General features: G+C 39.3%; 1 protein-coding gene across 1 annotated transcript; it reads left to right on the top strand.

Annotated features, from left to right (window-relative positions):
* Nucleotides 1–1,334: 1,334 nt before the first annotated feature.
* LOC138617953 (uncharacterized) lies at nucleotides 1,335–11,970 on the top strand. The gene is made up of 21 exons (XM_069693352.1): nucleotides 1,335–1,359; nucleotides 2,554–2,617; nucleotides 2,718–3,101; nucleotides 3,180–3,464; nucleotides 4,543–4,836; nucleotides 5,646–6,026; nucleotides 6,459–6,746; nucleotides 6,838–7,131; nucleotides 7,703–7,747; nucleotides 7,849–8,187; nucleotides 8,287–8,583; nucleotides 8,684–8,798; nucleotides 8,965–9,012; nucleotides 9,401–9,427; nucleotides 9,550–9,600; nucleotides 9,683–9,709; nucleotides 9,788–9,835; nucleotides 9,936–9,962; nucleotides 10,177–10,245; nucleotides 10,356–10,389; nucleotides 11,696–11,970. Exons 2-21 carry the CDS (start codon nucleotides 2,575–2,577, stop codon nucleotides 11,720–11,722), a joined length of 3,123 nt encoding a protein of 1,040 aa, XP_069549453.1. The 5' UTR covers nucleotides 1,335–1,359; nucleotides 2,554–2,574; the 3' UTR covers nucleotides 11,723–11,970.
* Nucleotides 11,971–13,859: the final 1,889 nt, after the last annotated feature.

Here is a 13,859-nt window from a genome sequence, read left to right as displayed (position 1 = left end):
AAAAAAGGCATAATAAAGCCAAGTTAGAAGTGAACGTCTTTATTACAAAAGGCTGTTATAAAAACCTTAAAAATGTTCTGACCACATTACCAGCACAGGAGAGGGTGGCCAAACATGCTCACAGGAAGGTGGAGTGAAAGGGGTACACCACACACCCACGCACACAGTTGATCACATTCGCACTGCAAGATAAGAACAATGGTTTAGGAGACGGAATTGTCAATTTGTTGTAGTTTTGGTTATTATGTTGTGTTCTAATTAAACTTGTTGTTGTAAGCGTAATTCGGGGTGGATATTTCTTGTCTGTGCAGCAGTCAGATGAGTCACCTATGAACCAGTCTCCTCATTGAACCTGGATTAGATCTGATAATTCCCCTCTTTTCTGTCTGTTCTGCACTGTCTCTAAAGCAACAGCTGCACATGGGGTTACATAACCAAAAAGGGCATCTAGTTAAATGGACCATAAATACAAAATCAAATTAAATCAAGTATGTAACATGAGATAACAAAACAAAGAAACCAAAGTAAAAGAACTAACTAAGGGAGAAAAACAGCAGTGGCAACAGGGCTCCTCCTTCACCAACAGCAGAGCTACTTCACATGGGAAGTTAACACCATGTTCCCTGCTCCTTGAGCCCCAGGTCTCAGTGATCAAACAATTCGAATCACTCAGCACTCACACACGCAGTGCTCCTTTACTTTATAGGGCTGTGTTAGGGTAAAAGCTAACACTACCTCCAGTTTGACTTGCTCCAGCGCACCAATGAGCTCAGCAACAAGGCAGGGCAACCTGCCCCGAGCTGCACATGACTCCTTTTGAAGCTGAACCAGGGAAGCGTGGGATCACCTGTTTTCAATCAGTGATTACAAGGTGTGGCAGGAATCGCACTCTCGTCACAAGTTTATTTGTCTTGGGTAGAATTGTTTTGTTGAAGGTCGAGATGAGGGAATTTGAGGCTCATTAAATCAGCCCTGTGTGTAACTTCCGATGACAAGATATGTACGTAGAACATGATCTGAAAATAACATAAATAACATTTTTATATTACACTGCACTCCAATTCACAACTATATATATACAACTTGGTTCAACTGGGATTTAAGGGCATCACATTCCACTTCTATGGAGATGACACTCAAATGTACCTGCTGTACAAACAGAAAGATGATTTGAATTATGATGATCAATTTGTTTGGTCTGGCAATTAGTATCCTTTGCAGTCAGCAAGATCTTTGCCTGCCCTGTGGGTGGTAAACCATAACCTCCACCCACATTTTAGGGGGAGGTTTGTTAAAATTCTGCTTTTAGAGACTTATGTTAAAGGTGGTGAAACTCTTCAGGAACATTCCACTTTGAAGGTAAGTGATCTTTAAGAAAAGTATGTTAAAGACCTTTTCCATTTTCTTGTATTTCAAAACTTAAGATAGTAAATATGAAATTAATTTATCAAAAAGATTTATGTCAATATTCATTGTTTTATCTGAGCTGCTTCAAATTTCAGTTGTGAACAAATTGAAGTTGTTTTGTATTAGAAATGTGAGGAAGTGCAATCATAATTGTACAAAAAATACAAGGAAATGTTGCATCTCTTTAATTTTCAAATGTTACTGCTGATTGCTGTCCAAAATATGTGAATAAGCCACAAAATAATATTTAATTCAGCTGAAATTACAGTTACAGTACACTACTAGCCTGCCTCAGAAGTTTTCTCATTTAAAAAATGCCTTTCTTGAAGGCAGAGTCTACCTTTCTGCCTTTTCATAATACCATAAATTACTTTAATTAATTTAAAACGCCCAAAAATAAACAGTTTCACTGCTTTAGAAAGAAGTTGAGTTGTCTCAGTTCATTACAGTGAGTAACATTTAAAATACCTATTGGTCTCTCATTGTCATTTCTTTTTCTTTTCTGTTTTTTCCTTCCTGCAAAATTGTTACGGTTCAAGACCCATCCCTCATTTTCTGCCAACTTAAGTAATACTTTTAAAATGTGTTCACGTTTGAAACACCCAAGACAGGAAATCCTGCCTGCAACTGCTTTGAGTCAGACAGTTTGTTTGTGATTTATGAAAGTTCATTCTAAATTGCCAATGTGTTTTTTGTCTCACGACATCAAATACTGCTGTTTTGGCAAAGCCCAGTAGCATCTCCTAGATAGGCAGAAAGTGCTTTGTGGTGTGTTGGAGGTTTGGTTAAATTTAGGCAACAAAACTGCTTAGTTAGGTTGAGATTAGGAAAAGATCATGGTTTGGGTTAAAATAAGTAACTTGAGTAAATATCATTATGTATGTCACAATAGTCAAATATCTGCATTTGAGTAAACGACACCACATCACTCTTGTGATTATTTCTCCCCGTTTTCAGGGGCATTACACTAGCATGTATCTCTGAGACATCTGCAGCTTTGAAAAGCAGAAGTAGGCCTTTTTAATGCTCTGTTACTGAGACTGGGCTGAAATGGTTGTACATATTAAACTATGTAGATGTATATATTTTTTTCTAGTTGTATAATTTTGATTAATAACACAAAGATGCTGAATTCTTATATTTTAGGTTTGTGATTCCCTTCATAAGATGTCTGGATTCAGCCATATTCTCCTGCGCTTTTGTGTTCTAGGTAATGCAATTTTTAACTGTTCAATTTATGTTAAAAGCACTGATCTAGATGTATATGATTTTATGATGTTTTTAATTTAATTTTCTCTTTGCTCATGCAGGATGTATTTTCTGCAGCTCCAGAGCTTGGCAGGTAAAGATGCCAAGCCATATCAAAGGATTGTTGGGTTCCTGCCTTGTCATCCCCTGCACTTTCAACTACAATCAGTATCCACCTGAAAACCCAAACCGTGTGGTTTGGTACCAGCATGTGAGCAATGGATATCCTTTAGTTTGTGACCGTTGGTACCCAGACGATGTCATCAAGACATTCAGGGGAAGAACACAAGTACTTACTTCTTATTATGAAAAGACATGCAGTCTAAAGATTGAACCAGTGATCTGGTCTGACCACAGTCAGAAGATTTATCCCTGGGTAGATCCAGAGAACGTCGGGAGAGGCACCTACCGATTCTTTGATACAACTGTAACAGTTGAAGTAGTCGGTACGTAACCAGTTTGTTTACCAGTTCATTATTAAGCTGTTGTATATTTATTTATTTATTAACATTTCCTTTGTAAAGACAGGGCAGATCCACCTCATATTACGATCTTTGGAAACATGAAGGTTGGACAGTCTGTAACAGTGCATTGCGCTGTTTATCACAGCTGTCCCACTAAACCTCCAAATCTGAGTCTCAACGTTCTGCAAAACCAACGTGTAACTCAGATTGCCCAGACTGATGGCAGGGTTAAAATGACTCTGACAGCCACTTTGCTGATAGAGAGAGACCATCAAACTGTGGAGTGCTTGGTCCGACACACTGGTGGTCTCACTGCAAGAGCCTATAAAACCTTAAGTGCAGAATGTAAGTAAAGAATTTGCAACAATTTTTCTTTTACGCTGACCTGAAATTTCTAACATTTGTCCATAACATCCTCTGCACTAATATTTTTTGATAATATTTTTGTTGTTGGAAACAGCTCAGTGAGCCCGTAGTTCTTCTCACCACCAACTATGTCAATGTAGACATCAAATGACGGATCTGGTCCTGGAAGAACAACAGACTTTGAAACTCCTTCTGGGAAACAGAGGAATTAACTTTTGCATTAACACTGATTGGACATCCACATAAAAAAAATGGCAAATATAAAATTTTAAGTTTCTCAAATAACCATTAGGACCAACACATCCAAACAATGATTCAATCACAGATTTTGTTTTTTTTAAATATCTCACCTTTCTGTTAAAATGAATTTAGATTTCATGAAAAAGCATTTTAATGTTGCAGCTGCGGTTTGTTTTATTTCTCTCCTTGTTCGTCTGTGAAGACTCTGTCAGTCAGATCATTGTATATAGAAGTGAAAAAAACTATATTAACTTTAGACCAGGTTAAAATTATGTAAGCAACCAGATATGTGCAACCGATTAATACGTACCTTTCTTTTGTACTAAAATCCACACGCAATGACTTCTCCTATTTCTACTTTCAGGTTTAGTAAATATCATTGTGGGTGCTAAATTGTTTTATTTGCACGTTCGAGAAGAAACGCCCAATATTACATATATGCATGCAGGCAAACACGCAAAATGGACAACGTGTGTTAAATTGCACATTTGAAAGACGCAATCCTCACTGCACGTCATTAGTAAATCAGCTTGGACATTTTTTTGGGGGTGATGTGAAGTTTGCACGTGATTTTACACACACAAACCTATAGCAAATCAGGGCCTATGTATTTTATGTGACTGGAGTCATCACTGTGAGTCTGAATCAGACCTGGACCTCCATGACCTTCTATCACTGTCTGACATACAACTCAAAACATGAAATGTCCAATTTTTCTGCTGTTCTTCATCCTGGTTCATGAGATATTAACTAATTTGCAACATTTTTTTCTTTTACGCTGACCTAAAATTTCTAACATTTGCCGTTTGTATTTCAGGCTCCATTTCACAGTTGACTATCAGCCCGACATCAGATGAATTTCTCGAGGGATATCCAAGCAAAGTAACCTGCACCGCCTCATACACGTGCGCTAAAGATAAACCAACTCTCACCTGGAACTATGGTAGCATGCCGGCCACCACTGATGACACCAAGTTGAAAATAGAGTGGAGGACAGTCTCCACGCTGACGTTCACATCATCAGCTAATGACCACGGACGATCTCTGACATGCTATGCACGATTCGCTGAGAGACAGACACAGCAAGCCAGCATAACCATCCGGGTAAAGAGTAAGTGCAAATCATGACTATCTTCATTTAACCAAACCTTACTAATCAATAGCCATTGTAGCAGCAGTTATATACCAGGAACGATTTCTTCATCTGCTTCACCAACAGTTTCTGCAATAAAAAAAAAAAAAAACATTTGATTGTTTAGTTGCCCACTCTCTCTTGATACTGGAGAGTCTAATTTTGTCTCTGTCTCTTAAGTGATGAAAAGTCACAACCGTAAATCCATTTTATGGGGCTGACTTGTTTAAATATATTATTTTTTTAATTGCTTTTCTGTCGCTCTTGTGAATTACTGGTTTAGTAACTGTCTGAGCATAAAAACTACTCTTTTGATGACACCAACTGCTTTTGACTCATGTCACCATTAACACATCCATTACTGATATTTTCCGCAACTTGTTTGGTTCACTCTTACTGCTCTCATCATAGGTTCGTTTTTGGCAGGCGTAAACGGCTGCTTTCAGCAAAAGCCCAATGTGCACTAGCTGTTGAACACATTCCACCATTCAACAGATGATAAGCCAGATAATTCCTTCAGGAGTTGGTGGGGACCAAAACAGAGCTCCAAATAGAGTGGCTGTAGCAGTAACATTTGTCCAGTGGACACAAACGCAGCAAATAAATACGACTTAAGATGTATGAGAATAAAATGATTAGCAAGGTGTTCATTTCTTTGTGATGTGCTGGAAAACAACCTTTACAAAAATACTGTTATGGGGGGGGGTCGCAATTTAAAAATGAGTTTCATTTGAAAGTGTCATCAGCCAAATCAGCAACTTTGCTTCAAATGTTTCTTGTTTTTACAGGAAATATGCACATGCGAGGATGGTCCTTCACCACTCCTGCCAGCATAACAGGACTGAAAGGGTCGTGTATCATAATTCCTTGCCAATTCACCTACAGTATTTCCCAGCCTGCTGACCTCCGAGTTATATGGTACTTGTACCAGAGCAAGGAATACCCAGCTGTGTTTGACCAGGGAGCAAACAATGTTATTAGTAAGTTTAAAGGGAGAACCAACTTGATTGGCTCTGTGAGAGAGAGGAATTGTAGTCTTAAAATCGAGAGGCTGGAGATGTCGCACAACCAGGACCGACTCTACCCATGGATAGATAAGAACCCCATCACCTCCTACCACAGCATGGGTCACACATTTAATGATAAAACCACTCAACTTATCGTTTTAGGTAAGTGTTCATCCATTTCTCATTTTTCAACCAATTCAACCTAAAGTGTAAGAATACAATTATCTAAATGACAGCCTTAGTCAGGATGGATCACTCATCAGTGTAAACATTTACAACATATTTAGAATTTCTTTTATTGGTCTGTAGAAAATATTATGTTCTTGATGATGTCTTTCCATAACCTAAAGGCAGATCAGCATCTACTACATTTGTAATGAGAAATTGAAGATAAGATCACCAAGGCAGCATGTTCACTTAAAACTTCATAAGTTAGTTTTGTACATGTCTCATCAACACGTCCTTCTAAAGTAATTTATTCAACTTTCTAAATGTAATCTCTTAAACTTTCCAACTTCTGCAGGAGTTCTGCTTTTCCCGGCTGTTTCAAGGCTGTATTTTCACCTCAGCTGTCTGTTTTTGCTGTGATTTTAGACCATGCACAGGAACCGCAGCTCAGCATCATTGGCATCCCCAGGATGGGAGAGCAGAGCAGAGTGTCTTGCACTGTGCGGCATACATGTCTCTCTGCTCCCCCCGTCCTAACCCTGAATGGCATACCTGGAACAGACCAAATCACTGACACTCTGGTGTCTGATGGGATTTGGGAACGGACAGTAGAGAGAACTTGGACAGCAGAAGAAGAGAACCAGAGTGTGAAGTGTACTGTTAGCTACCCTAGTGGTCAAAAATCCACAAGTGAGCTCCTACTGAATGTTGAATGTGAGTACAATGTCAGGTGTGTTATATTATTGAATTTAGGTTTAAAGTGCTTCTTTAAGTCTTTAAGTCTCACTAACACGTTTCTGCTCAGGTCCATTCCAAAATATCATAATGGTTCAACCACCAGGCGAGGCAACAGAGGGTGTGGCAAAGAGTGTAATTTGCTCTGTTGTCTACAAGTGCAAGAAAAATACACCAACCATTGTGTGGAACTACAAAGACATGCAGAGCTCTTTAAAAAACAAAATGACCGACGGCAATACCTACAACGCAGTGTCAAATCTAACATTCATTGGCTCTCTGGGCGATGATGGTAAATCTTTGACTTGCACTGCACAGTTTACTACAGGGGAGACCTCAGACTCTGCAGCTCTTCATATAAAAAGTGAGTTTCTACACTGGTGGAGAGTTAGAGTAATCAGATTGACATTACTCTCATACAAGTTGGTTTTATATGAAACCAGTAGCCGGTTTACTTAGCGTTACACAAAGATTGGGAACAAGGAGAAAACAACTAAATCCACTTTTCTAGTCCGCTAAAAGATGAGTTAAGGTCTCAGAAGTAGTTTTTACGATGTGCCATCCAATCACATTGGAAATCAACTCTGTTTATAGTTGACCTTAATAGATATACTAAGGTGGAGTGAAAAGCTGGTTGTCATAGAGAGAAGAATAGTGAAGGGCGGTGTGATACTGTTTTAAAAGGCAAATATTGGACCCATTTTCAGACAATGTTTCCAGGGAAACATTTAGTCCACATTAAAAGTGACACAAATTAATTTTAAAAAGAGAGCGAGATTAAGAAATGTAAGGCCTGGTTCTTCTCTGAGAGTGGTGTCAATCTTCTATCTAACTCTGATAACCAGATTAAGAGTATTTCCCTAACTCTCCAACTGTTATCTAATAGTTAAAGAAGATTTATTTGTTAATCACTTGCTGCTATTTTTCTTTTCCAGAATATGTGAAACCAGTTGTGGAAATAGATCCACATGAAAATGACAGTCAGTGCCCCTCTCAGTTGTCTCAAAACGTACCTTTCCATCATGTTACATCACCAGAGGACCACTGGCATCCTGTGATGGCTTTGTTTTTCTCTTTACAGCGTTCCACGTTCTGGCTGCAGACGTCCCTTTCAGATTCAGCGCCCTGACCCGCTCCTGTGTGGTGATTCCTTGCAGCTTCCAGGAGAAAGAGGATGTTCCCATGACCCGAGGCATCTGGTCCAAAAAAACTGGGGGCATTGTATACCATAATGGCCAGAGCAATGTAATAGACCATTTTAAGGGCCGAACCAAGATATTAGGAGATCTGGTTGAGGGAAACTGCTCACTGGAGATTGATGACATCAAGCCCTTTGACAATGGGCCCTTCTGTTTCCATGCAGAAAAAGGACATGACAAATACCAATTCAACAACAGCTGTGTATTTATTGTCATGAAAGGTCTGGAGTTACTACTAACTGTGTAGATTATTGAAATGTCCCAAGCAATTTGCCTGTTTGCTTCCTAACGATACTCGACTTTGTCTTTTACGTGATCAGCTTCCCCAGAGAAACCAGCGATGACCACAGTTCCAGCAGAAGTGGATGCAGGTTCAACTATCACCGTGTCGTGCTCTGTCACACACACATGTCAATCACACCATCCAGAGTTCTCATGGAGTGTCCCTCACCTCACCAGTGAGGTCTCCCACACCAGTACCTCACGAGGCATCTGGGAGACGACTTCCAAGATTACTTTCATGGTTGCTGAAGGAGACGGAGTGAGAAGCCTGACCTGTACTGCCATCTTTTGGCGGGGCAAGGAACAAGCCAGCACAGTCAATCTGAATGTTAAGGGTTAGAGCAAAACATCTATCTGTCCAGTATCTGTCAGCTATTGAGTTGTGTGTTTTCTTTGATATGTTTGCATGAACCTTAAATGTTCCTACATCAACAGGATCCATGATGTTCCAGTTGAGAAGCTCTCTTCCTGTGGCCATTCCTGTCTCACTTGTAGTCTTGATCGTAATCATCTTAGCTGCAGTGTTTGGAGTATTCATCTACAGGAAAAGGTAGTGAAATGTATTTCAATTCAAAATGTGCCAGTACATTGCTTATATGACATCTATTGACGCTGGTTGATGTGGTTGGAAAATGATAAATTAGGGATTCATTAGTCTAACTTTTGTTGATTCTACAGTTGAAAACCTGATTTTACTGCATTTGTTTTTCCAACAGGAAACAAACAGATGACTCACTGAGACCACCTCCTCGACCAGAGAAAAGGTATGTAGTTAAACCTAAATCTTAAGTCTGGGAAATGACCAACCATAACAAATGAATACTACTACTTGGCAGAAAAGGCTCTGTTCTTTGGTGGTGTTTATGATATGTTGCATTAATGATTGTGGTTAGAGAACTCATCCCCAAATAGGTCTCGATAAACATTACGTTAGTTTAATCATCAATGCCAAATATGGCACATACAAAAGAAGGTTGGAAATATGACGAGACATTTTACTCCGCTGAAATAGCCACACATCTGGTGTATGAGTTAATATTTGTGAAGCATGGATGAAACAGCTGATAATAATCTGCCCATGCAAGCATGACTGCTGAGCTATCTATAAGTCTTATTTGTCACTCTGTCAATCTGTCTCTGCAATTTAAACAGGAGATCACTGCTGGACAGATTATCCAGGTAAGCTTCATCAAAACTCAAGACTGTTTATTTTTCACGATTTAATGAAGTCACTGTTGAGCTAGATATATTCTGAATACAGAATTATAATTATTTTGCTTAAAAAATATTCTAATGAACAGGTCAAGGAGATACCAGGAAGACAAGGAGAGACCTCCAAGGGCGGAAAAACGGTATGTCAGCAACTGCTTGTTTTACAAACTGGACAAATACAATAGATCCACACTGACAAACGATGTTGTGTTTTCCATACAGGAAGTCAATTTGGAGCCCATTTTCTCGGTAAGAACACCCAAAAGCAAATAGTTGCTGTACATCCTCTATTGAAACACCTCATGTTTACAACCCTGCCCTCTCCAGTACAACAGAGGAAGATGGTATCGGGTGGCAAAATGAGAGGACTCCCAGGTAGATGTTCTTCAATGCTGTACGATTTCGATTTTTCCAATCTCACTGTGAAGGTCTCTGTCTAACAGTGTGATAATATATAATTTGCATACTTTTATAGAAAGTCATTCTGGAGCAGATATTCAAGGTAAAATTTTCAACTGTCAGTTACAGCTTGGAAATACACACCACACTTCTGTTGAAAATATGAAATGATATTATTCCCCACACACCAAGACAACACTGCCAACCTCAGTCTTGGCTATTTGTATTTACAAATGTTCCTCCATTATATCAAATGACACGACTGCAACAGTAAGCCAAGGCAACAACTGATATTTGATTCCCTTGTGATCCTGTAGAAACAACTCCACCACCGCCACACGTTGTGACGTTTCAAATTCCAAACAACGTTTTCCATCCCCAAAGGAGTGAGTTTTGTTTAGACAGCTACTCCTGTGCTACCTTAAATGGGACACCATTGTGTTTCATTTAGTTGTGTATTAATTATCTGTTTCTTTTCTTATTCTGTTTGATCCAGTAACCGGAGACGACCTCACCCTGCCAGCCCTGAGGTCAGTAGTGCTGTGGTAAATGGTAAAAACCAAGTCATGTGAATTAAAATGTTTTCTCATTGGGTTTTTTTCTGTCTTTAAAAGAAAAAAATACCGCTATTTATATGGATGTCCACTCAGTTTTGATGGTAAATGTGGTCACCTAAAGCAATAAAATCCTCTGTGCTGCTATACTGATCAATAAAGCAGTTTTCTGGATTTTTCTGCTCGAAGAGTAATGCCTGGCAGTGCCCAATAAGGATGTCGGCACCAGGCAATCCTGTTTGCAAAGAGTAAAAGATAGGAAAGGAGATGGTTATTCATCAGGAAGCTACTTGTACCGATCATGTACTGTAAGTTTAGCCACATTGTATAACTATAATTATTATTCTGTTGGTCAAAACATGACAAAAAAAACCCACTTGATTTTCATCTGGTATCTCAGCCCTGCTGGTTTTAATTGTCTTTTCCAGTTCATCATCTGAACAAAGTCACCAGCACATCTCTGTTCAAGTGGGAGTATAACTCTCATGCATAGCAGCGCACGCATGGCCCACAGAATTTCTGGATAACCTCTTGCACGGTTAATGTAACCGCTGTGTCAGCCTCTGCTGCATAAATTCAGCTGTATTGTCTGGCTCAGTTACACGCGTGGAAAAAATTGTTGGTACCCTTCCGTTAAAGAAATAAAACCCCACAATGGTCACCGAATGGTAACCAAAGAGCCCAGAACAACTTCCAAAGAGATTAGAGGTGAACTCCAAGGTCAAGGTACATCAGTGTCAGATCGCACCATCTGTCGCTGTTTGAGCCAAAGTGGAATTCATGGAAGACGACCGAGGAGGACACTACTGTTGAAAGCAAATCATAAAAAAGCGAGACTGGAATTTGCCAAAATGCATATTGACAAGCCACAAAGCTTCTGGGAGAATGTCTTTTGGGCAGATGAGACAAAACTGGAGCTTTTTGGCAAGTCACATCAGCTCTATGTTCACAGACCCAAAAACGAAGCATACAAAGAAAAGAACACTGTACCTACTGTGAAACATGGAGGAGGCTCAGCTATGTTCTGGGGCTGCTTTGCTGCATCTGGCACAGGGTGTCTTGAATCTGTGCAGGGTACAATGAAATCTCAAGACTATCAAGGCATTCTGGAGCGAAATGTGCTGCCCAGTGTCAGAAAGCTTGGTCTCAGTCACAGGTAATGGGTCCTGAATACACTGAGGTGTTTTTGTTGTTGTTGTTTTGTGAAGTGAAACAAAATAGAAAGCTTCTGAGAACAATCTGAGATTGTTACTGATGACAATTTTCCTCAAATTTGTTGCAGGATTGCCAGATTTACAACAACCTTTAAGTTCTTCAAAGACATTTTAAAGACATCTTCATAACATCACATGCTTCCAGGACCATGTGGCTGTTCTTATTTTACATTTGTACTGTAAATGCATGTTTTTCTTTTCTTTTCTTTTTTCCTTTTTTGGGGATACATTTAAACTTTATTATCTTCATTTCAACTTTATTATCTTCATTTAAAATGTATTATCTTCATTTAAAATGTATTATCTTCATTTAAAATGTATTATCTTCATTCCAACTTTATTATCTTCATTTAAAAAGTATTATCTTCATTTAAAATGTATTATCTTCATTTAAACTTTATTATCTTCATTTAAAATGTATTATCTTCATTTAAACTTTATTATCTTCATTTAAAAAGTATTATCTTCATTTAAAATGTATTATCTTCATTTAAACTTTATTATCTTCATTTAAACTGTATTATCTCCATTTAAACTTTATTTCAGTGACAAAAGATTGAAATGATAGAAGACTTCAAGAGCAGAGGTTTCGTTCAATGATTTATCTGAAGTGGTGTAAACAAGAAGGAAAAGTTGTGAGGATGTGAGGAGTCTTTGGTGATCAGACAGCATTTTAAGGTGGTAGTGATGCCATGAACTGTACAGGAACATCCCTCCAATGGAGCAGAGCCACTGGTGGTGGTGGTGGTGGTGGAGCAGGGGTGAAGACTGATGCTGAAGACTTGCATGGATCAGCAGGACTACTGATGAGTTCAGACAGAAGTTGTGGCAAAAACTGACTGGTCGAACAAAGAGAGGACTGTCCTGAGTCAGCTGATGTGATTTGTTAGGGGGAGGAAGAGAGAATGTAAATAAATTGTATTTAAATGATGATGTGTAAATTATTCATGACGATTATTCGCATCACTGATATCAGGTGCAAACCACTGACTTGAATCCATTAATGGAAAACAGTCTGGGCCGGTTTGCTTGGCCGCAACTCGATCCCAGATAAGCGGAAGATGATGGATGGATAAAGATAACAAGAACAAAACGTTATATAGGAGATTATCAGCAAGGAAGTCCATACTGTGGGAAAAACCAAAAGGCGGCGGGGAATGGCTTAATAATAAAACGTCGGCAATAAAACAGGAGGGACGGTAAGATGCTTCTAACAAACACTAAGCAGCAGGTCCAGCTCTTTCTGTGATGGACAGGTGAATTAGTCTCACTCAGTGCCTCGCAAGTGCTCGGGAAGCTTATGTAACTGAATTCTGCTGGACGCCCGGGACAGCACACCTGAATATCTGGACTGGGTGGGATATTCTATCAGCGACACGCTGGAATGACTCAGAGGCAGGACTGCTGAGTAAAAAAGTGTTTTAATTGCTGGTATTACGTGGCTCCTCCTTGTTGCTGGCTCACCATTCAGTTAAGGAACGTCATCGCTGGACAAACATGTCTGAATATGTTTTTCCCTCTGACATCTCAAATGTTTAAACGGGTGTAAAACCACGTTCTCTGCATATTCTTTGGTTTCTCTGCGTCTCCTTCTCACCACAATAAGAGCAGCCGTCTCTCCAGATATGCGCAACTGATTAATACGTTCCCTTCAGTCGTACTACTATCCACACGCAATTACTGCTCCTGTTTCTACTTTCAGGTTTGTAAATATCGTTGTGGGTGTTAGATTGTTCTATTTGCATGTTCCCTCCCAGTATTTTGCACATTCGAGTAGAAACGCCCAAATTTACATATGCATGTCAAATGGACAATGTGTGTTAAATTGCACATTTGAAAGACGCAATCCTCACTTACATCATTAGTAAATCAGCTTGGACATTTTTTTGCGGATGATGTGAAGTTTGCACGCGATTTTACACACGCAAACCTATAGCAAATCAGGCCCTATGTATTTTATGTGACTGGAGTCATCACTGTGAGTCTGAATCAGACCTGGACCTCCATGACTTTCTATCACTGTCTGACATACAGCTCAAAACATGAAATGTCCAATTTTTCTGCTGTTAGTCATCCTGGTTCATGAGATATTAACTGGCATTAAGGGAAACATTTATTTAAATAGATTAAGGGGGCTTTGTCATTTGTTGACAAGCAGAGTGCCCATTAATAATCATATGAAGGTAATGATTTATCCAGAACATGCTCCAACACTGCCATTCAAAGTGCCAA

This window comes from Brachyistius frenatus, unplaced genomic scaffold (genome assembly GCF_029030835.1).
Source record: "Brachyistius frenatus isolate BFR_SWC_R1_liver_20210118 unplaced genomic scaffold, ASM2903083v1 Contig_14, whole genome shotgun sequence".
In the NCBI taxonomy this organism is placed as follows: Eukaryota; Metazoa; Chordata; class Actinopteri; family Embiotocidae; genus Brachyistius; species Brachyistius frenatus.
Note: the sequence above shows the minus strand (reverse complement) of the source record. Positions and strands in the feature narration are given on the sequence as shown.

What these genes read in the sequence shown, in the direction of transcription:
- LOC138617953 (XM_069693352.1), top strand. Translation starts at nt 2,575, where the DNA reads ATGTCTGGATTCAGCCATATTCTCCTGCGCTTTTGTGTTCTAG. An exon ending in TAAAACCTTAAGTGCAGAAT is followed by an intron (nt 3,465 to 4,542) that starts GTAAGTAAAGAA and finishes TTTGTATTTCAG; the next exon opens with GCTCCATTTCACAGTTGACT. An exon ending in TGCAGCTCTTCATATAAAAA is followed by an intron (nt 7,132 to 7,702) that starts GTGAGTTTCTAC and finishes TTTCTTTTCCAG; the next exon opens with AATATGTGAAACCAGTTGTG.